Consider the following 22,371-nt stretch of genomic DNA (forward strand, 5'->3'; position numbering starts at 1 on the left):
GAGTTTTACAGCGGTGTATTAGATCTGAGCGTGCTAGAACGAGCAGTGCAAGCTTTTATCTTTTGCGCTAGTGAAGTGAGTTTGGAAACACTGAAAATATGCATTATCGAAAGTAGTTTTCCCACTAACGTTGTATGTCTGAATTCAGAATCAAATAGGAATCACAAAAATAACATGGTCGCTGTGGTAGAACGTTTATTTTGATGGGCCATTTTCTGCATTTACCAGTACCATCAGGTAACCTGATTTCAGATGTATCCATGTAAACAGGATTATTAGGGACATTGTTCTTCTTGCAAAGCATGTCAATATTTAAACAGCTATTATAATGATCTGACTTCACAATAATCCTATTTTTGTGTGCATGAAACCATACTCAATGACCCTAAGAGTTGGCCAGATGACTCCAACAGATATGGGACCAGGCAACAACCTGTGGTTGAAGTGTGTGCACTGCATCTAATCAGGTCTCTCGCCTCTTAAAAGATGGTTGAATTTCAATGGGATCGCCTGTATTCATGAAGGATAAATGATTCCACTGTCCTAATCTCACCTTGTTAGTGTTTTACTCCCCCTCTATGTTGGTCCATTGATTTATTCCATAGGAGTATGTTGATTGGTACTAAGTTAATGATACAAATTCAATTAAGGGTGATGATGACAATGATGAAGGGTTTATTAAAAGGGAAGTTCCACTATGCAGGTGCAGTGGCTTTAACCCAGTGTCTGACAGGCAGGCTGCAGTCATAATGACAGTGTAGCTGCCTCAGATCTACTGTAGGAAGGTGCTGCTGCGATGGCGAGGGTAGATAACCCAGGTCCGGGGCTAAGGATGAGTTTGAACGTGATCACCCTGGTTGCTGGCCATAGGTAGGCTAAGTGTTGGGTACCCATATGTGTCCTGGGTTATGTTCATCAGGGCATGAAACATTAAACATTTTGCAACTGATAATGGTAAATGGCTGTTTGTTATTGGACTAGTCCATTTCTGTTTTAGTCAGTTTTCATCCGTTTGGTGCCTAATAAACATGACCGTTTGGTTGTGTAGTAGAGGTCGACCGATTTAATCGGAATGGCCGATTAATTAGGGCCGATTTCAAGTTTTCATAACAATCGGAAATCAGTATTTTTGGACACAGATTTGGCCAAATGTTTTTTTCTTCTCTTTATTTTTACACCTTTATTTAATCTTTATTTAACTAGGCAAGTCGATTAAGAACACATTCTTATTTTCAATGACGGCCTAGGAACGATGGGTTAACTGTCTTGTTCAGGGGTAGAACTACAGATTTTTACCTTGTCAGCTCAGGGATTCAATCTTGCAACCTTACAGTTAACTAGTCCAACGCTATATCCACCTGATTACATTGCACTCCACGAGGAGCCTGCCTGTTACGCGAATGCAGTAAGCCAAGGTAAGTTGCTAGCTAGCATTAAACTTATCTTATAAAAATCAATCATAATCACTAGCTAACTACACATGGTTTATATTACTAGTTTATCTAGCGTGTCCTGCGTTGCATATAATCAATGCGGTGCGTATTTGCGAAAAATGACTGTCGTTGCTCCAATGTGTACCTAACCATAAACATCAATGCCTTTCTTAAAATCAATACACAGAAGTATATATTTTTAAACCTGCATATTTAGCTAAAAGAAATCCAGGTTAGCAGGCAATATTAACCAGGTGAAATTGTGTCACTTCTCTTGCGTTCATTGCACGCAGAGTCAGGATATATGCAACAGTTTGGGCCGCCTGGCTCTTTACGGACTAATTTGCCAGAATTTTACGTACTTATGACATAACATTGAAGGTTGTGCAATGTAACAAGAATATTTAGACTTAGGGATGCCCACCCGTTAGATGAAATACGGAACGGTTCCGTATTTCACTGAAAGAATAAACGTCTTGTTTTCGAGATGATAGTTTCCGGATTTGACCATATTAATGACCTAAGGCTCGTATTTCTGTGTGTTATTATGTTATAATTAAGTCTATGATTTGATAGAGCAGTCTGACTGAGCGTTGGTAGGCACCAGCAGGCTCGTAAGCATTCATTCAAACAGCACTTTTGTGCGTTTGACAGCAGCTCTTCGCAATGCTTCAAGCATTGCGCTGTTTATGACTTCAAGCCTATCAACTCCCGAGATTAGGCTGGTGTAACCAATGTGAAATGGCTAGCTAGTTAGCGGGGTGCGCGCTAATAGCGTTTCAAACGTCACTCGCTCTGAGACTTGGAGTTGTTGTTGTATACTGTTACACTGGCAATACTAAAGTGCCTATAAGAACATCCAATAGTCGAAGGTATATGAAATACAAATGGTATAGAGAGAAATAGTCCTATAATTCCTATAATAACTACAACCTAAAACTTCTTACCTGGGAAATTTGAAGACTCATGTTTAAAGGAACCACCAGCTTTCATATGTTCTCATGTTCTGAGCAAGGCACTTAAACGTTAGCTTTTTTACATGGCACATATTGCACTTTTACTTTCTTCTCCAACACTTTGTTTTTGCATTATTTAAACCAAATTTAACATGTTTCATTATTTATTTGAGGCTAAATTGATTTTATTGATGTGTTAAAATAAGTGTTCATTCAGTATTGTTGTAATTGTCATTATTACAAACAACAGCAAAAGAATCGGCCGATTAATCGGTATCGGCTTTTTTTTGGGGTCCTCCAATAATCGGTATCGGCGTTGAAAAATCATAATCGGTCGACCTCTTGTGTAGTGCAGATCTGGGTCAGTCTCCAGCTCCACACAGTGATAATGCTGATGGGGACTAGATGAGTCTCTCTCCCTGCCAGTCATAAATCCAACACGGCCCCCTCCTGTCTGAAAAGGTCAGTGTCAGACAACTGGGACACAACCAGAAACGGCTTGTCTTGTCCTGTGTGATTCTGTAGGATTGATCACCCTCTTCCCCTCTCATTAGCAGCCTGCAAAAGAGAAATAGAAAGAGAGGGAGACCTGTTCATGAGGGAGGGAGACCCGCTCATAGGCTACTGAAGGAAGGTGGGAGAGCGGGAAGGCGGGGGAGAGAGAGGGAGGGTAGGCGGGGGAGAGGGATGAAGCATGTGGAGGCTATTCATTTAAAAATGTTTTCCACTTGCTCTGACAAGTCCCACGGAGAGGAAATCTCAATCATAAAACCAAAATGTACATGTCTGGAAAATGGGACTTAGAGTTTAGAGTAAGATGCAGTCCTCTCTCTCCATCAGCAGTATCACTGTGACAGCAGAAAACACCCGGCAAATGATGTTCCCTTCTTGCCTACGGAAGTGTTTTGTTGAAAATAAATATTGTAAAATGCTCCATCAGCAAAACTGGGCCAGGGGGCTATGGGACAGTTGTTCTGTCTCTATTTCACAGTTAGAAATAGGAGAACACAGTTACAACACAATTAACTTATTAGCACTTGTAGATGTAGATTTATAGGCTGCGTTTACACAGGCAGCCCAATTCTGATCTTTTGCCAAATTATTGGTCTTTTGAACCAATCATTCAGTTCAGATCTTTTGCAGATCTAATTGGTGCGAACGGAGCCTTAGATGTAAATCTTAATTGGTCCATTTGTGTGCTTTTTAGTAGGCTAATGCATGTTGGCATATTCATGCACTTTCTAACCCCCCCCCCCCCACCACCTCTCTACTCCCCCAGTGGCGCGTCCGGGCCTGGGCTGCAGGGAGCTGGTGGTGAGGAACCTGTCCAACCTGCTGCCGGCGTTGGCTCGCGACGTGGTTGACTGGGTGGCGGGCACGCGGGTCAAGACGGCCCAGCTGCTGTATGCCCTGCTGCTGCACGCTGAGGACCATTGCACCCAGCACCTGCAGTTGCTGCTCTCCACGCTGTACCGCGCCTGCAACGACCCCGAGAGCGACGTGGTCACCAACGTGAGTGGTCGACACATAGAGACACATGCTATCACTGCGTGTTCTATGTAATCCAATGGGACGTCCCTACACCATTGGAAATGAAATGTAAAATGGTTAAGGTAGGGGTTAAGGTTAGGATTTAGGGTAGGGACGTCCCAATGATTCTGGATAGCACTGACCTTTATCTCATCCTAGGGGGGGTGGTCAGGTCAGGAAGGGGTAGTCCTAATGGTTGGATGATAGTGGTAGGCCTAATGGTTGATTGATAGTGTTTGGATGATAGTGGTTGGTCTAATGGTTGGATGATAGTGGTAGGTCTAATGGTTGGATGATAGTGGTAGGTCTAATGGTTGGATGGTAGTGGTAGGTCTAATGGTTGGATTATAGTGGAAGGCCTAATGGTTGGATTATAGTGGTAGGCCTAATGGTTGGATGATAGTGGTAGGTATAATGGTTGGATGATAGTGGTTGGTCTAATGGTTGGAGGATAGTGGTAGGTCTAATGGTTGGATTATAGTGGAAGGCCTAATGGTTGGATGATAGTGGTAGGCCTAATGGTTGGATGATAGTGGTAGGCCTAATGGTTGATTGATAGTGTTTGGATGATAGTGGTTGGTCTAATGGTTGGATGATAGTGGTTGGTCTAATGGTTGGATGATAGTGGTAGGTCTAATGGTTGGATTATAGTGGAAGGCCTAATGGTTGGATGATAGTGGTAGGCCTAATGGTTGGATGATAGTGGTAGGCCTAATGGTTGATTGGTAGTGTTTGGATGATAGTGGTTGGTCTAATGGTTGGATGATAGTGGTTGGTCTAATGGTTGGATGATAGTGGTAGGTCTAATGGTTGGATTATAGTGGAAGGCCTAATGGTTGGATGATAGTGGTAGGCCTAATGGTTGATTGATAGTGTTTGGATGATAGTGGTAGGCCTAATGGTTGGATGATAGTGTTTGGATGATAGTGGTAGGCCTAATGGTTGGATGATAGTGTTTGGATGATAGTGGTAGGCCTAATGGTTGGATGATAGTGTTTGGATGATAGTGGTAGGCCTAATGGTTGGATGATAGTGGTAGGCCTAATGGTTGATTGATAGTGTTTGGATGATAGTGGTAGGCCTAATGGTTGGATGATAGTGTTTGGATGATAGTGGTAGGTCTATTGGTTGGATGAGAGTGGTGGGATGGTAGTGGTAGGTCTATTGGTTGGATGATAGTGGTAGGTCTATTGGTTGGATGATAGTGGTAGGTCTAATGGTTGGATGATAGTGGTAGGTCTAATGGTTGGATGATAGTGGTAGGCCTAATGGTTGGATGATAGTGGTTGGATGATAGTGGTAGGCCTAATGGTTGGATGAGGGTGGTAGGCCTAATGGTTGGATGATAGTGGTTGGATGATAGTGGTAGGCCTAATGGTTGGATGATAGTGGTAGGTCTAATGGTTGGATGAGGGTGGTAGGCCTAATGGTTGGATGATAGTGGTTGGATGATAGTGGTAGGCCTAATGGTTGGATGATAGTGGTAGGTCTAATGGTTGGATGAGGGTGGTAGGCCTAATGGTTGGATGATAGTGGTTGGATGATAGTGGTAGGCCTAATGGTTGGATGATAGTGGTAGGTCTAATGGTTGGATGATAGTGTTGCTATTGCAGCTGGTGAGCTCTTTCTTGGATCTTGTCTCTCTTGTTAAACATATATTCTCTGTTTAGACTAACCTGGATGAATAAAGGTTAAATCACTGTTAAATAAAGAAGATAATGGTAGATATCTGCTCTACAGGTTCAGTATACAGTACCTGTGTGTTGGCTACTTCAGTTCATCACTTGACAGATCTTTGTGAAACAAGCCGTAGACTGATGCACCATTTTAACAAACTGCTCACAGTACTAATGGCCTTCCTTCCTTCAAGTTATTTCCGTTATTGTCATGCTCATGGCCTATTTCCATTGACATTCTTTCCACCCAGAAACAGATGTTTCAGAGCTGCTGTGGTGAATGGCTTGATCTTGATGGTCATGTCATGAGAGGACACACCTGCTGGCCTTAGAATAGACAGCAGTGAATAGTGATATATGTGTCTTATAGCCCTGAGACAGTTAGGCTGGGCTGGCCTACGGACTTGGGATGCACCTGCCCCAAGAGGAAGCATTTGATGGTTCCCCTGATCCACTGGCTGATAATGGATTATGAATTACGTTCTCTTCTGTGGTCTTCTGTTATGTTCAATTCTTTCTTTTGTCCTCTTTCTTTCTCTCTTATTGTCTCTTTCTCTCTAGTATTGGTCTCTGCTCTCTCGCTAATCTTTGCTCCATCAATTCACGGTGTTTTATTGGCGTGAAATACACTCTGTAATATTGGCAAATCATTCCATAAACTATAGTATCCCCTGTCTCTCTCTGCAGTGTCTGAGGTCTGCCAAGCTGCTGGGGACCTTTGTCAGCCCTGAGGTCTTCCTCAAGCTGCTCCTGGTCCACTTGAAGACCCCCTCCTCCTCCTCCTCCTCCCCCCACACCCCCCTCATGGTCCTGGCTGCCGTGCTGGGGGGCTGCTCCAGGGAGCTCTTGAAACCACACCTCCAGAAGATCGCTGATACGCTGGTCCAACCAGACGTCTGCCAGGAGTACCAGCAGGTGAGTCTATGACCCTTGACCTATGGGTATGACCTATGGATATGACCTATGGGTTGGGAATTGGGGGGAAAGGTAAATGTCATAACTACTGGTCCAGGATCAGATCATTATCCACATGAATGGTCTGTGGTTAGGGGTAACTTATGATAGTTCACATCTCAATGGGTTGAGGTGTTTCCTCTGTTATATTTGAGTCTCCAGCCAAGTCTGGTGAAGTTGGCATATAGACCGAGAGATGAAACAGTACCCTTTCTGAGGTACTTAGTTTTGACCCTAAAACTGTTTACAGTGAAAGGTTCCATAAAGTGAAAGATTATTAAGATAAGATGCATTTTTTTCTATCAAGACTGTTGTGAAAGCTTTTATAGGGATAACTGTGCTGTGAGGTCAGGGGGTTCACCTTGGAGTACATCACAAAATACTGACTCCACTAACGGCCACTGAGCAAGGCACATGTTGTTTTCACCAATCTTTCATTTAATTTCAACTGCTAGAGTCCTCTTGTAACCCTAAACCAACGAGAGAGCGAGAGACACACAGGCGGGGAGAGAGACAGACACACAGGCGGGGAGAGAGACAGACACACAGGCGGGGAGAGAGACAGACACACAGGCGGGGAGAGAGACAGACACACAGGCGGGGAGAGAGACAGACACACAGGCGGGGAGAGAGACAGACACACAGGCGGGGAGAGAGACAGACACACAGGCGGGGAGAGAGACAGACACACAGGCGGGGAGAGAGACAGACACACAGGCGGGGAGAGAGACAGACACACAGGCGGGGAGAGAGACAGACACACAGGCGGGGAGAGAGACAGACACACAGGCGGGGAGAGAGGGAGACACACAGGCGGGGAGAGTGAGAGAGAGAGAGAGACAGATGGGGAGAGAGAGAGAGAGACAGACAGATGGAGAGACACAGATGGAGAGACAGACAGAGAGACAGAGAGAGGGAGGGAGAGAGAGACTGACAGAGAGAAAGACAGATGGAGAGAGAGAGCGAGAGAGACGGACAGCGAGAGAGAGACTGACGGAGAGAGAGAGAGAGCGAGAGAGACGGACAGCGAGAGAGAGACGGACAGCGAGAGAGACGGACAGCGAGAGAGATGGACAGCGAGAGAGAGAGATGGAAAGCGCGCGAGAGAGAGAGACGGACAGCGAGAGAGACGGACAGCGAGAGAGAGAGAGAGACGGACAGCGAGAGAGAGAGAGAGACGGACAGCGAGAGAGAGAGAGAGAGAGACGGACAGCGAGAGAGAGAGAGAGAGAGACGGACAGCGAGAGAGAGAGAGAGAGAGACGGACAGCGAGAGAGAGAGAGAGAGAGACGGACAGCGAGAGAGAGAGAGAGACGGACAGCGAGAGAGAGAGAGAGACGGACAGCGAGAGAGAGAGAGAGACGGACAGCGAGAGAGAGAGAGAGACGGACAGCGAGAGAGAGAGAGAGAGAGACGGACAGCGCGAGAGAGAGAGAGACGGACAGCGAGAGAGAGAGAGACGGACAGCGAGAGAGAGAGAGACGGACAGCGAGAGAGAGAGAGACGGACAGCGAGAGAGAGAGAGAGACGGACAGAGAGAGAGAGAGAGAGACGGACAGCGAGAGAGAGAGAGAGAGAGAGACGGACAGAGAGAGAGAGAGAGACGGACAGAGAGAGAGAGAGAGACGGACAGAGAGAGAGAGAGAGACGGACAGAGAGAGAGAGAGAGACGGACAGAGAGAGAGAGAGAGACGGACAGCGAGAGAGAGAGAGAGAGAGAGACGGACAGCGAGAGAGAGAGAGAGAGAGACGGACAGCGAGAGAGAGAGAGAGACAGACAGCGAGAGAGAGAGAGAGAGAGAGACGGACAGAGAGAGAGAGAGAGACGGACAGAGAGAGAGACGGACAGAGAGAGAGACGGACAGAGAGAGAGACGGACAGAGAGAGAGACGGACAGAGAGAGAGACGGACAGAGAGAGAGAGACAGACAGAGACAGAGAACAACATCCCTAATGTCTCAGTGGAAAAAGTAAAAGTAAAAGACCAGAGCAGCTCTTTCCTCCCCTTCCTCTCCTCTGGTGTCCCACATTTAGGTTACCTTTGATATTAACATAACATTTCTCTGGCTGCGAAGGGCGGAGGGGGCTATTTTCACACATGCACACACACTGCTGGCTGCAATGAGTCATCCGTACCCATAACCCCCCCCTGAGGGGCTCAGAATAATTTCCTCTGGAGGGGATGATAATAATAAAATATGAATTTCTCCTGACCTCTGCGTGTCTGGGTTGACCCCCCCCCCCTCACCCCGCTGGTCATTTCAGAAAAGACACATGGGGGCAACCCGTTTAGAAAAATAATAATAATAATAGCCAGTTTTCAACACTCACTGTGTGTGGAAGAGAGCAACGTAGAGCCCCCACCCTGTTACCAACCACTGCCCCCCAACCCCCTTTAAAGCACTGAGATTCCAACATTTCAAAGAGGGTCAGGGTCCCGGTGACAGACAGACAGGAGGGGAAACGGAGCCCTTCTCCACCCCTCCTCTAGCAGGGGTCAAGCCAGAGCACGATGGACACAGATGGAGACAGACCTTCTGGTCCCTGGTCTGTCTGTCTCAATAAAGATCATCAGAAGTTAGTCTCTGTGGGTACTGAAGGGAAGCAGTACAGTACAGTGCTGGCTGGGTAGTTAAAGATCAGTGTCAGCAGTACAGTACAGTGCTGGCTGGGTAGTTAAAGATCAGTGTCATCAGTACAGTGCTGGCTGGGAATGTAAAGATCAGTGTCATCAGTACAGTGCTGGCTGGGTATGTAAAGATCAGTGTCAGCAGTACAGTGCAGTGCTGGCTGTGTAGTTAAAGATCAGTGTCAGCAGTACAGTACAGTGCTGGCTGGGTAGTTAAAGATCAGTGTCAGCAGTACAGTACAGTGCTGGCTGGGTAGTTAAAGATCAGTGTCATCAGTACAGTGCTGGCTGGGTAGTTAAAGATCAGTGTCATCAGTACAGTGCTGGCTGGGTATGTAAAGATCAGTGTCAGCAGTACAGTGCAGTGCTGGCTGTGTAGTTAAAGATCAGTGTCAGCAGTACAGTACAGTGCTGGCTGGGTAGTTAAAGATCAGTGTCATCAGTACAGTGCTGGCTGGGTATGTAAAGATCAGTGTCAGCAGTACAGTGCAGTGCTGGCTGGGTAGTTAAAGATCAATGTCATCAGTGCAGTGCTGGCTGGGTAGTTAAATATCAGGTTAGCAGTACATTACAGTGCTGGCTGGGTAGTTAAAGATCAGTGTCAGCAGTACAGTGCTGGCTGGGTAGTTAAAGATCAGGTTAGCAGTACAGTACAGTGCTGGCTGGGTAGTTTAAAGATCAGTGTCAGCAGTACAGTGCAGTGCTGGCTGGGTAGTTACAGATCAGGTTAGCAGTACATTACAGTGCTGGCTGGGTAGTTAAAGATCAGGGTTAGCAGTACAGAACAGTGCTGGCTGGGTATGTAAAGATCAGGGTCAGCAGTACAGTGCTGGGTATGTAAAGAGCAGGGTTAGCAGTACAGTGCTGGCTGGGTAGTTAAAGATCAGGGTCATCAGTGCAGTACAGTGCTGGCTGGGTAGTTAAAGATCAGGGTCAGCAGTACATTACAGTGCTGGCTGTGTAGTTAACGATCAGGGTTAGCAGTACAGAACAGTGCTGGCTGGGTATGTAAAGAGCAGGGTTAGCAGTACAGTGCTGGCTGGGTATGTAAAGAGCAGGGTCAGCAGCACAGTGCTGGCTGGGTATGTAAAGAGCAGGGTCAGCAGCACAGTGCTGGCTGGGTATGTAAAGAGCAGGGTCAGCAGCACAGTGCTGGCTAGGTATGTAAAGAGCAGGGTCAGCAGCACAGTGCTTGCTGGGTATGTAAAGAGCAGGGTCAGCAGCACAGTGCTGGCTGGGTATGTAAAGAGCAGGGTCTGCAGCACAGTGCTGGCTGGGAATGTAAAGATCAGTGTCATCAGTACAGTGCTGGCTGGGTATGTAAAGATCAGTGTCAGCAGTACAGTGCAGTGCTGGCTGTGTAGTTAAAGATCAGTGTCAGCAGTACAGTACAGTGCTGGCTGGGTAGTTAAAGATCAGTGTCATCAGTACAGTGCTGGCTGGGTATGTAAAGATTAGTGTCAGCAGTACAGTGCAGTGCTGGCTGGGTAGTTAAAGATCAATGTCATCAGTGCAGTGCTGGCTGGGTAGTTAAATATCAGGTTAGCAGTACATTACAGTGCTGGCTGGGTAGTTAAAGATCAGTGTCAGCAGTACAGTGCTGGCTGGGTAGTTAAAGATCAGGTTAGCAGTACAGTACAGTGCTGGCTGGGTAGTTTAAAGATCAGTGTCAGCAGTACAGTGCAGTGCTGGCAGGGTAGTTACAGATCAGGTTAGCAGTACATTACAGTGCTGGCTGGGTAGTTAAAGATCAGGGTTAGCAGTACAGAACAGTGCTGGCTGGGTATGTAAAGATCAGGGTCAGCAGTACAGTGCTGGGTATGTAAAGAGCAGGGTTAGCAGTACAGTGCTGGCTGGGTAGTTAAAGATCAGGGTCATCAGTGCAGTACAGTGCTGGCTGGGTAGTTAAAGATCAGGGTCAGCAGTACATTACAGTGCTGGCTGTGTAGTTAACGATCAGGGTTAGCAGTACAGAACAGTGCTGGCTGGGTATGTAAAGAGCAGGGTTAGCAGTACAGTGCTGGCTGGGTATGTAAAGAGCAGGGTCAGCAGCACAGTGCTGGCTGGGTATGTAAAGAGCAGGGTCAGCAGCACAGTGCTGGCTGGGTATGTAAAGAGCAGGGTCAGCAGCACAGTGCTTGCTGGGTATGTAAAGAGCAGGGTCAGCAGCACAGTGCTGGCTGGGTATGTAAAGAGCAGGGTTAGCAGTACAGTGCTGGCTGGGTATGTAAAGAGCAGGGTCAGCAGCACAGTGCTGGCTGGGTATGTAAAGAGCAGGGTCAGCAGCACAGTGCTGGCTGGGTATGTAAAGAGCAGGGTCAGCAGCACAGTGCTGGCTGGGTATGTAAAGAGCAGGGTCAGCAGCACAGTGCTGGCTGGGTATGTAAAGAGCAGGGTTAGCAGTACAGTGCTGGCTGGGTAGCTAAAGGGACATTTAAAAAAAAAAAAGTCAACTTCATATTCATCATCTCCAGCACCTCAACATCAGCAGATGTGAAAATGGCGCGTTTCTATGTTTTTTAGTAAAAAAAATAGAGGAACATAAGTGTTTCCAATGACATCATCAACAAATTGGTAGACAATTAGTGGCAATGCCTACTCATAATTGGTTAAAATCACAAGGTGCACACCGATGATGTCATTGGAAACACTTATCTTCCTCAATCTTTTTTTACTACAAAATATAGAAACACACCATTTTCACAGATGTTGATGTTGGGGTGGTGCTGGAGATGATGAATATAAAGTTGAAAAATTGTGAAATTCCCCTTTTAAAGAGCAGGGTTACCAGAACAGACCGACACACCTGCAGTATTCTTTGAAAACAACCAGGCCAGACACACAGAGCAGGGCCAAACCAGAGAGGGCCAGGCAGGTCACCATTGGGCTGTAAATAACAAGAGAGAGAAGGGAGAGGAGCATCTACGTTCCTGTAGACACACACCAAGCACACACACACACACACACACACGGAGCAGTGCAGACCCAGAGCAGTGCAGACCCAGAGCAGACCCAGAGAAGAGCAGACCCAGAGCAGAGTGGAGTGGACAGACAGACAGACACAGATAGACAGGTAGGCAGACAGTCAGAAAGACAGACAGAGCAGAACAGACAGACAGAAAGACAGGTTGGCAGACATACACACAAACACACACACACACACACGGAGCAGTGCAGACCCAGAGCAGTGCAGACCCAGAGCAGAGCAGACCCAGAGCAGAGCGGAGTGGACAGACAGACACAGATAGACAGGTAGGCAGACAGTCAGAAAGACGGACAGAGCAGAACAGACAGACAGAAAGACAGGTTGCCAGACATGCACACAAACACACACCAAGCAAGTAAGTGTATGCAGACACCGACAGGCAGACACCGACAGGCAGACACCGACAGGCAGACACTGACAGGCAGACACACACACTCCCATACAGTCACACATACATTGGATGAACATACTATAGAGAAAGTCCAAGTGTACAAATAGTTGGGAGTGTGGGTGGATGACAGGCTGAGCTTCACTGTTCATGTGGAGAACTTGATAAGGAAGCTCCAGCTGAAAATAGGTTTTTATTACCGGCATAAGGCTTGTTTTCCCTCTGAAGGCCAGGCAGGAGCTGGTACGATGTACAGTACCTGTCAAAAGTTTGGACACCTACTCATTCAAGGATTTTTCTTTATTTTTACTATTTTCTACGTTGCAGAATAATAGGGAAGACATCAAAACTATGAAATAACACATATGGAATCATGTAGTAACCAAAAAAGTGTTAAACAAATCAAAATATATTTCTATTTGAGATTCTTCTAAGTAGCCACCCTTTGCCTGGATGGCAGCTTTGCACACTCTGGCATTCTGTCAACCAGCTTCACCTAGATGCTTTTCCAAAAGTCTTGAAGGAGTTCCCACATAAGCTGAGCACTTGTTGGCTGCTTTTCTTCACTCTGCGGTCTAACTCATCCCAAACCATCTCAATTGGGTTGAGGTTGGGTGATTGTGGAGGCTAGATCATCTGATGCAGCACTCCATCACTCTCCTTCTTGGTCAAATAGCTCTTACACAGCCTGGAGGTGTGTCAAATCAAATCAAATGTTATTGGTCACATACACATGGTTAGCAGTCGCGAGTCTAGCGAAATTCTTCAGCTTCTAGATCCGACAGTGCAGCAGTATCTAACAGGTCAAATCTAACAAATTCCACAACTAAACCTAATATCTAACAAATTCCACAACTAAACCTAATATCTAACAAATTCCACAACTAAACCTAATATCTAACAAATTCCACAACTACACCTAATACACACAATCTAATAAAGGAATTGGATGAGAATATATAAGTATAAAATATATAGATGAGCAGTGACCGAGTATAAAATATATAGATGAGCAGTGACAGAGTATAAAATATATAGATGAGCAGTGACAGAGTATAAAATATATAGATGAGCAGTGACAGAGTATAAAATATATAGATGAGCAGTGACCGAGTATAAAATATATAGATGAGCAGTGACAGAGTATAAAATTTATAGATGAGCAGTGACAGAGTATAAAATATATAGATGAGCAGTGACAGAGTATAAAATATATAGATGAGCAGTGACAGAGCAGCTAAGATGCAATAGATAGTGAAGGATAACCGTACATATGAGATGAGTAATGTGAGATATGTAAACATTCTTAAAGTGGCATTATTAAAGTGACTAGTGTTCCATTTATTAAAGTGGCCAATGATATCAAGTCTATAGGTAGGCAGCTGCCTCTGTGCTAGTGGTGGCTGTTTAACAATCTGATGGCCTTGAGATTGAAAAACAGCTTCTATCTCTCTGTCCCAGCTCTGATGCACCTGTACTGACCTCACCTTCTGGATGATAGCAGGGTGAACAGACAGTGGCTCGGGTGGTTGTTGTCCTTGATTATCTTTTTGGCCGTCCTGTGACATCGGGTGGTGTAGGTGTCCTGGAGGGCAGGTAGTTTGCCCCCGGTGATGCAGACAGCACCACCCTCTGGAGAGCCCCTGCGGTTGTGGGCGGTGCAGTTGCCGTACCAGGTGGTAAAACAGCGCGACAGGATGCTCTCAATTGTGCATCTGTAAAAGTTAGAAGGGTTTTTGGTGACAAGCCACGTTTTTCCCCTATTGGGGCGGTAAGCAAATTGGAGTGGGTCTTGGGTGACAGGTAGGGTGGAGGTGATATGGTCCTTGACTAGTCTCTCAAAGCACTTCATGATGACAGAAGTGAGTGCTACGGGGCAATAGTCATTTAGTAGAGTTACCTTAGCTTCCTTGGGAACTGGAATAATGGTGGCTATCTTGAAGCTTGTGGTGACAGCAGACTGGGATAGGGACGGATTGAATATGTCCGTCAACAGTTGAAGCCGGAAGTTTACATACAGTTTTTCACAATTCCTGACATTTAATCCTAGTAAAAATTCCCTGTTTTGGGTCAGTTAGGATCACCACTTTATTTTAAGAATGTGAAATGTCAGAATAATAGTAGAGGGTGATTTATTTCAGCTTTTATTTCTTTCATCACATTCCCAGTGGGTCAGAAGTTTACATACACTCAATTAGTATTTGGTAGTATTGCCTTTAAATTGTTTAACTTGGGTCAAATGTTTTGGGTAGCCTTTCACAAGCTTCCCACAATAAGTTGGGTGAATTTTGGTCCATTCCTCCTGACAGAGCTGGTGTAACTGAGTCAGGTGGGTAGACCTCCTTGCTCGCACAAGCTTTTTCAGTTCTGCCCAAAAAATTATATAGGATTGAGGGTCAGGGCTTTGTGATGGCCACTCCAATACTTTTACTTTATTGTCCTTAGGCCATTTTGCCACAACTTTGGAATTATGCTTGGGGTCATTGTCCATTTGGAAGACCCATTTGCGACCAAGCTTTAACTTCCTGACTGATGTCTTGAGATGTCGCTTCAATATATCCACATAATTTTCCATCCTCATGAAGCCATCTATTTTGTGATGTGCACCAGTCCCTCCTGCAGCAAAGCACCCCCACAACATGATGCTGCCACCCCCGTGCTTCACGGTTGGGATGGTGTTCTTTGGCTTACAAGCCTCCCCCTTTTCCTTCAAACAACGATGGTCATTATGGCCAAACAGTTCTATTTTTGTTTCATCAGACCAGAGGACATTTCTCCAAAAAGTACGATCTTTGTCCCCATGTGCAGCTGCAAACCGTAGTCTGGCTTTTTTATGGCGGTTTTGGAGCAGTGGCTTCTTCCTTGCTGAGCGGCCTTTCAGGTTATGTTGATATAGGACTCGTTTTACTGTGGATATAGATACTTTTGTACCTGTTTCCTCCAGCATCTGCACAAGGTACTTTGCTGTTTTTCTGGGATTGATTTGCACTTTAAGCACCAAAGTACGTTCATCTCTAGGAAACAGAACGCGTCTCCTTCCTGAGCAGTTTGGCGGCTGCGTGGTCCCATGGTGTTTATGCTTGCGTACTATTGTGTGTACAGATGAACGTGCCTTCAGGCGTTTGGAAATTGCTCCCAAGGATGAACCAGACTTGTGGAGGTCTCCATTTTTTTTCTGAGGTCTTGGCTGATTTCTTTTGATTTTCCCATGATGTCTAGCAAAGAGTCACTGAGTTTGAAGGTAGGCCTTGAAGTACATCCACAGGTACACCTCCAATTGACTCAAATGATGTCAATTAGACATCAGAAGCTTCTAAAGCCATGACATCATTTTCTGGAAATGTCCAAGCTGTTTAAAGGCACAGTCAACTTAGTGTATGTAAACTTCTGACCCACTGGAATTCTGATATAGGGAACTATAAGTGAAATAATCTGTCTGTAAACAATTGTTGGAAAAATGACTTGTGTCATGCACAAAGTAGATGTCCTAACCTACTTGCCAAAACTATAGTTTGTTAACAAGAAATGTGTGGAGTGGTTGAAAAACAAGTTTTAATGACTCCAACCTAAGTGTATGTAAACTTCCGACTTCAACTGTATACGCTTGCGGAGGGATATACACAGCTGTGACTATAACCGAGGAGAGTTCTCTTGGGAGATAATACGGTCAGCATTTGAGTGTGAGGAATTCTAGGCAGGTGAACACAAGGACTTGAGTTCTTGTATGTTGTTAGAATTGCATCATGAGTCGTTAATCATCGGTGTTTGGTCATTGTCCTGTTGAAAAGCAAATTATCGTCCCGCTAAGCGCAAACCAGATGGGATGGGATATCGCTGCAGAATGCTGTGGTAGTCATGCTGGTTAAGTGTATCCTGAATTCTAAATAAATCACAGACAGTGTCACCAGCAAAGCACCCCCACACCATCACACCTCTTCTTCCATGCTTCACGGTGGGAACCACACATGCGGACATTATCTGTTCACCTACTCTGCGTCTCACAAAGACACAGCGGTTGGAAACAAATCTCTCAAATTTGCACTCATCAGACCAAAGGACAGATTTTCACGGTCTAATGTCCATCGCACGTGTTTCTTGGCCCAAGCAAGTCTCTTCTTATTATTGGTGTCCTTTAGTAGTGTTTTTTTGTTGTTGCAGGAATTCAACCATAAAGGCCTGATTCACTCTTCTGAACAGTTGATGTTGAGATTAGAGGTCGACCGATTAATCAGCATGATTAATTTGGGCCAATTTCAAGTTTTCATAACAATCTGTAATCAGCCTTTTTGGATGCCGATTTTGGCCGATTACATTGCAATCCATGAGGAAACTGCGTGGCAGGCTGACCACCTGTTACGCGAGTGCAGCGTCAAAAGACCTTGTGGCGGGCAATGAGCCAAGGTAAGTTGCTAGCTAGCATTAAACTTATCTTATAAAAAGCAATCAATCTTAACATAATCACTAGTTAACTACACATGGTTGATGATATTACTAGTTTAACTAGCTTGTCCTGCGTTGCATATAATCGATGTGGTGCCTGCTAATATATCATTGAATCATAGCCTACTTCGCCAAACGGGTGATGATTTAACAAAAGTGCATTCGTGAAAAAAGCACATTCTTTGCACAAATGTACCTACCAATAAACATCAATGCCTTTCTTAAAATTAATACACAGAAGTATATATTTTTAAACCTGCATATTTAGTTAATATTGACTGTTAACATGCAATTATTTAAACTAGGGAAATTGTGTCACTTCTCTTGCGTTCAGTGCAAGCAGAGTCAGGGTATATGCAACAGTTTGGGTTGCCTGGCTCGTTGCGAACTGGGTTTTCATCCTAACAATGACTGTACATAATTATGACATATAACATTGAAGGTTGTGCAATGTAACAGGAATATTTAGACTTAGGGATGCCACCCATTAGATAAAATACGTAACGGTTCCGTATTTCTCTGAAAGAATAAACGTTTTGTTTTCGAAATGAAATTTAACCATATTAATGACCAAAGGCTCGCATTTCTGTGTGTTTATTATAATTAAGTCTATGATTTGATATTTGATAGAGCAGTCTAACTGAGCGGTGGTAGGCAGCAGCAGGCTCATAAGCATTCATTCAAACAGCACTTTACTGCGTTAGCGAGCAGTTCTTAGCAATGCTTGAAGCACAGCGCTGTGCTTAGGCTGGCAATACTAAAGTGCCTATAAGAACATCCAATAGTCAAAGGTATATGAAATACAAATGGTATAGAGAGAAATAGTTGGCGCGTCATAATATTGAACCACCAGCTTTCATATGTTCTGAGTAAGGAACTTAAACATGAGCTCTTTTTTACATGGCAAATATTGCACTTTTAGCTTCTTCTCCAACACTGTGTTTTTGCATTATTTAAACCAAATTGAACATGTTTCATTATTTATTTGAGACTAAATAGATTTTATTGATGTATTATATTAAGTTAAAATAAAAGGGTTCAGTGTTCATTCTGTATTGATGTAATTGTCATTATTACAAATATAAATACAAATTGGCCTATTAATTGGTATCGGCTTTTTTGGGTCCTCCAATAATCGGTATCGGCATTGAAAAATCATAATCGGTCGACCTCTAGCTGAGATGTGTCTGTTACTTGAACTCTGTGAAGCATTTATTTGGGCTGCAATTTCTGAGGCTGGTAACTCAAATGAACTTATCCTCTGCAGCAGAGGTAACTCTGGGTCTTCCTTTCCTATGGCGGTCCTCATGAGAGCCAGTTTCATCATAGTGCTTGATGGTTTTTGCAACTGCACTTGAACAAACTTCAAAGTTCTTGAAATGTTCCATGTTGACTGACCTTCATGTCTTAGAGTAATGATGGACTGTCGTTTCTCTTTGCTTATTTGAGTTCTTGGTCTTTTACCAATTAGGGCTGTCTTCTGTATACCCCCTACCTTGTCACAACACAACTGATTGGCTCAAACGCATTAAGAAGGAAAGAAATTCCACAAATTCACTTTTTTTTTAGAAGGCACACCTGTTAATTGAACAGTACAGGCCTCTACCTTGAGAGCACTTGGTTAAGTATATCATGCAGCTCTCAGGTTCTTTACCAATCAAAAACGTTGGTGGAGTTTAAACACTTGGTCCATTCTAAATATCATGGAAGAGTGTAATTGTCTTTAGGACAGCTGTTTTTTAGTTATGACATTGTGTGTTTCTTTACGTGATATGTCATTGTTGTACTGTATGTGTGTCTATAGTTTTGTTCAATGTTGTGTTAGTGTATGTAAGAAGTTTTTTGTGAAACGTTGTTTCCCTTGCAGCTGTCGGACCGGGTCTCCCTTGAAAAGTAGATGTTACCTCTATGAGAAATGAAGGTTAACTAAAAATGATCAAATACTCTGACATGAACTTCAGAGACCCAGTCATCACACAGATGGTGTGAAGGTTAGCCAGCAGCCACAGTGATCATGCTTGTTGGACTAACTGTCTGTTTTTGATATCAGTTTAGCTCGTTGGTTTTTAGACATGTAAAGGGGAAAATGTCATATGAGCACATTGGGCAGCGGTGGTGCTAAGATAAAGTAGAGTTAAAAAATAATAGTTAAATTGCAGACTCAGATGCTATGCTTTTTAAAATAAACTTCAAAAGTTGAGAACAACTTTTGTGTTTTTGATCCTTTCAACATTAGAGAGTTTTGTGCAAGAGAGTGAGAGGTTTGACTTGGACCAAAAAGCAGTAAAAAAAATCCAATATAAATAATCTTCAAAGTCACCACTCTGGTCAGCAGAGAGAGAGAGAGAGAGTGGTGGAGCCCCTTGAAGATGTGGACACTGATATTGTGCTTGGCACTCACAATGACTTCACTGTGGCAGAGAGGAGTTGAAAGGAGTTTTGGTTAGTTAAGCTTCCGTGTCGTACAAGTTGTAATTATAGGACATACCATAAAACACACACACCCACAGACATTAAGCTATTAGTACATAATAGAGACACGCTCTCACTCTACAGCTGAGGGCCATTGTGGTGTTGCAGTGGCTACGGCGCTAGTCTCACATTTGCGGAGCTAAAGCAAACAGGCAGATGGGAGAGAGAAAGGTGAAGGGAAGGAGTGTTTACAACCACGTCGTTAACAGACAGAACATTACACAGCAAGACACTGTCAAAGTGCTGAGCCAGAGGAGGCTCTGTTTTCTATCTTGTCTTCTGTGCAAATGCTGCCGAGAGACTTGGGAGTGGCTGTCCTTTGCGTGACGTGGTGACGCCATGTCGGCCATATTACTGTCTCTCAGAAAACACAAACCCACTCTGACATGTTTCCTCTGTCTGATGTCATGGCCGCTGACAGCTGTGGCCTGCTCCTCTCGCTGTTGAAAGAGAGAGGAAAGAAAGGAGAAGTGTGGTGGTGGGTTGGGCTTACCGTACCCGTGCCCGTACCCGTGGCCGTGGCTGCCACCTCACCTGTGGACTGACACAACCGGGTCTGAGCTCCAGGGGTGTATCTGTTTCCCTGTTGCCATGACACCGGCAGAAGTTGGGGGGGGGGGGGGGGGGGGGGGGGTGGTAATGAATCCCCAACTACACAACAAACCAGAACAGAGAACAGACCACAGCAGAGAACAGAACAGACCAGACCACAGCAGAGAACAGAACAGACCAGACCACAGCAGAGAACAGAACAGACCAGACCACAGCAGAGAACAGAACAGACTAGACCACAGCAGAGAACAGACCAGACCAGACCACAGCAGAGAACAGAACAGACCAGAACACAGCAGAGAACAGAACAGACCAGACCACAGCAGAGAACAGAACAGACCAGAACACAGCAGAGAACAGAACAGAGAACAGACCACAGCAGAGAACAGAACAGACCAGACCACAGCAGAGAACAGAACAGACCAGAACACAGCAGAGAACAGAACAGACCAGAACACAGCAGAGAACAGAACAGAACACAGCAGAGAACAGAACAGACCAGAACACAGCAGAGAACAGACCAGAACACAGCAGAGAACAGAACAGACCAGAACACAGCAGAGAACAGACCAGAACACAGCAGAGAACAGAACAGACCACAGCAGAGAACAGAACAGACCAGAACACAGCAGAGAACAGAACAGACCAGACCACAGCAGAGAACAGACCAGACCACAGCAGAGAACAGACCAGAACACAGCAGAGAACAGACCAGAACACACCAAAACAGAGCAGAACAGAACACAGCAGAGAACAGAACAGAGCAGACCAGAACAGGACAGACCAGAACAGAGTGAAACCTCCACATTATCTCTGCTCTATTCCCATGATAGTGAGCTGCAGAGCTGTAAAGAGGGGGATCCCCACAGAAATACAATAACTAGAGATTCTATGGGTATCCTCACCACCCACTGTGAGCACGTCCACACTCTACAGGGGGGGTGAGTAAGTACACAGGAGGGGAGAACTGAGTCACAAGCCCAGAGGGGTGAGGGGGAGGCCCCAGGGAAGCCAGGAGGGGTGAGGGGGAGGCCCCAGGGAAGCCAGGAGGGGTGAGGGGGAGGCCCCAGGGAAGCCAGGAGGGGTGAGGGGGAGGCCCCAGGGAAGCCAAGATGGGGTGAGGGGGAGGCCCAGGGAAGCCAAGATGGGGTGAGGGGGAGGCCCAGGGAAGCCCAGAGAGGTGAGGGGGAGGCCCCAGGGAAGCCAAGAGAGGTGAGGGGGAGGCCCCAGGGAAACCCAGAGGTAAGGGGGAGGCCCAGGGAAGCCCAGAGAGGGGAGGGGAAGCCCCAGGGAAGCCCAGGCCAGACAGGGGGACTAAGGAAGCAGAGGTTATCCTCAATGCTCACTTTATTTTAGAATAGTCTCTAGTCTCTCCTCTCCAGCCCTGGAAGTCCTGACCCTCTAGTCTCTCCTCTCCAGCCCTGGAAGTCCTGACCCTCTAGTCTCTCCTCTCCAGTCCTGTCATAGACTCACTGCTCTCCTCTCTGGCTTCTCTTTGGCCGCTCTCTTTCTGCTCTCTGGCCGCTCTCTTTCTGCTCTCTGGTCGCTCTCTGGCTGCTCTCTGGCCGCTGTCTTTCTGCTCTCTGGCTGCTCTCTGGCCGCTGTCTTTCTGCTCTCTGGCTTCTCTCTGGCCGCTCTTTGGCCGCTCGGGGAAGACAGTGTTGTGCTCCTCCTAGTGCCTGCTTTGAGCACTGAACAGACGTTTTGTCATTATGGAGAATGGGAGGGATGAGGTGTGTGTGTGTGTGTGTGTGCGTGCGTGCGTACAGACTCTTGGCCATCTCTCTCCATTCCCTAATACACCCCCTCTCTCCCTAAGCAAACACCTGGAGACTGCCTCCCCATCCCTCCCTCCTCTCTAATGACAGGCCACAGCAAAACAGGAAACAAGGCTGTGCTCCCGGTGATGGCATGGAAATTGGTCAGAGTGGAGGGCCTTTTGTCTAAACATGAGCTCACCCTACAGAGAGAGAGACACAGAGAGACACAGAGGGAGAGAGACACAGAGAGAGAGCAACACAGAGAGAGAGAGAGACACAGAGAGAGAGAGAGAGAGAGAGACACGGAGAGAGAGAGACACGGAGAGAGAGAGAGAGACACAGAGAGAGAGAGAGACACAGAGAGAGAGAGAGATGGGGAGACAGAGAGACACAGAGAGAGGGGGGGAGACAGAGGGAGAGAGACAGAGAGAGCGAGAGAGTGTCAGAACTGAGGGAGGAAGGGAGGATGGCGTGTCGTGAGAGAGGTGAGAGGGAGCAGATGGAGAGAAGTGTGAGCGAGGGAGACAGAAGGAGGGATAGAGGGGAGAGGGCGGATAGAGTTCAGAGAAAATAAATCTAGCTTCTAGGCTGGTGGT

General features: G+C 45.8%; 1 protein-coding gene across 2 annotated transcripts in view; it reads left to right on the forward strand.

The window, feature by feature from the left end:
- LOC110487024 (dynein assembly factor 5, axonemal) overlaps positions 1-22,371 on the forward strand; it is a 111,017-nt gene that overhangs the window by 60,253 nt on the left and 28,393 nt on the right. For both annotated transcript variants that reach the window (XM_036941740.1, XM_036941739.1), the window contains 2 exons: positions 3,669-3,901; positions 6,283-6,510. In XM_036941740.1, the coding sequence (XP_036797635.1) occupies positions 3,669-3,901; positions 6,283-6,510 (461 nt within the window). The remainder of the gene's footprint in view (positions 1-3,668; positions 3,902-6,282; positions 6,511-22,371) is intronic.

This window comes from Oncorhynchus mykiss, chromosome 13, assembly GCF_013265735.2.
Source record: "Oncorhynchus mykiss isolate Arlee chromosome 13, USDA_OmykA_1.1, whole genome shotgun sequence".
Taxonomy (NCBI): domain Eukaryota; kingdom Metazoa; phylum Chordata; class Actinopteri; order Salmoniformes; family Salmonidae; genus Oncorhynchus; species Oncorhynchus mykiss.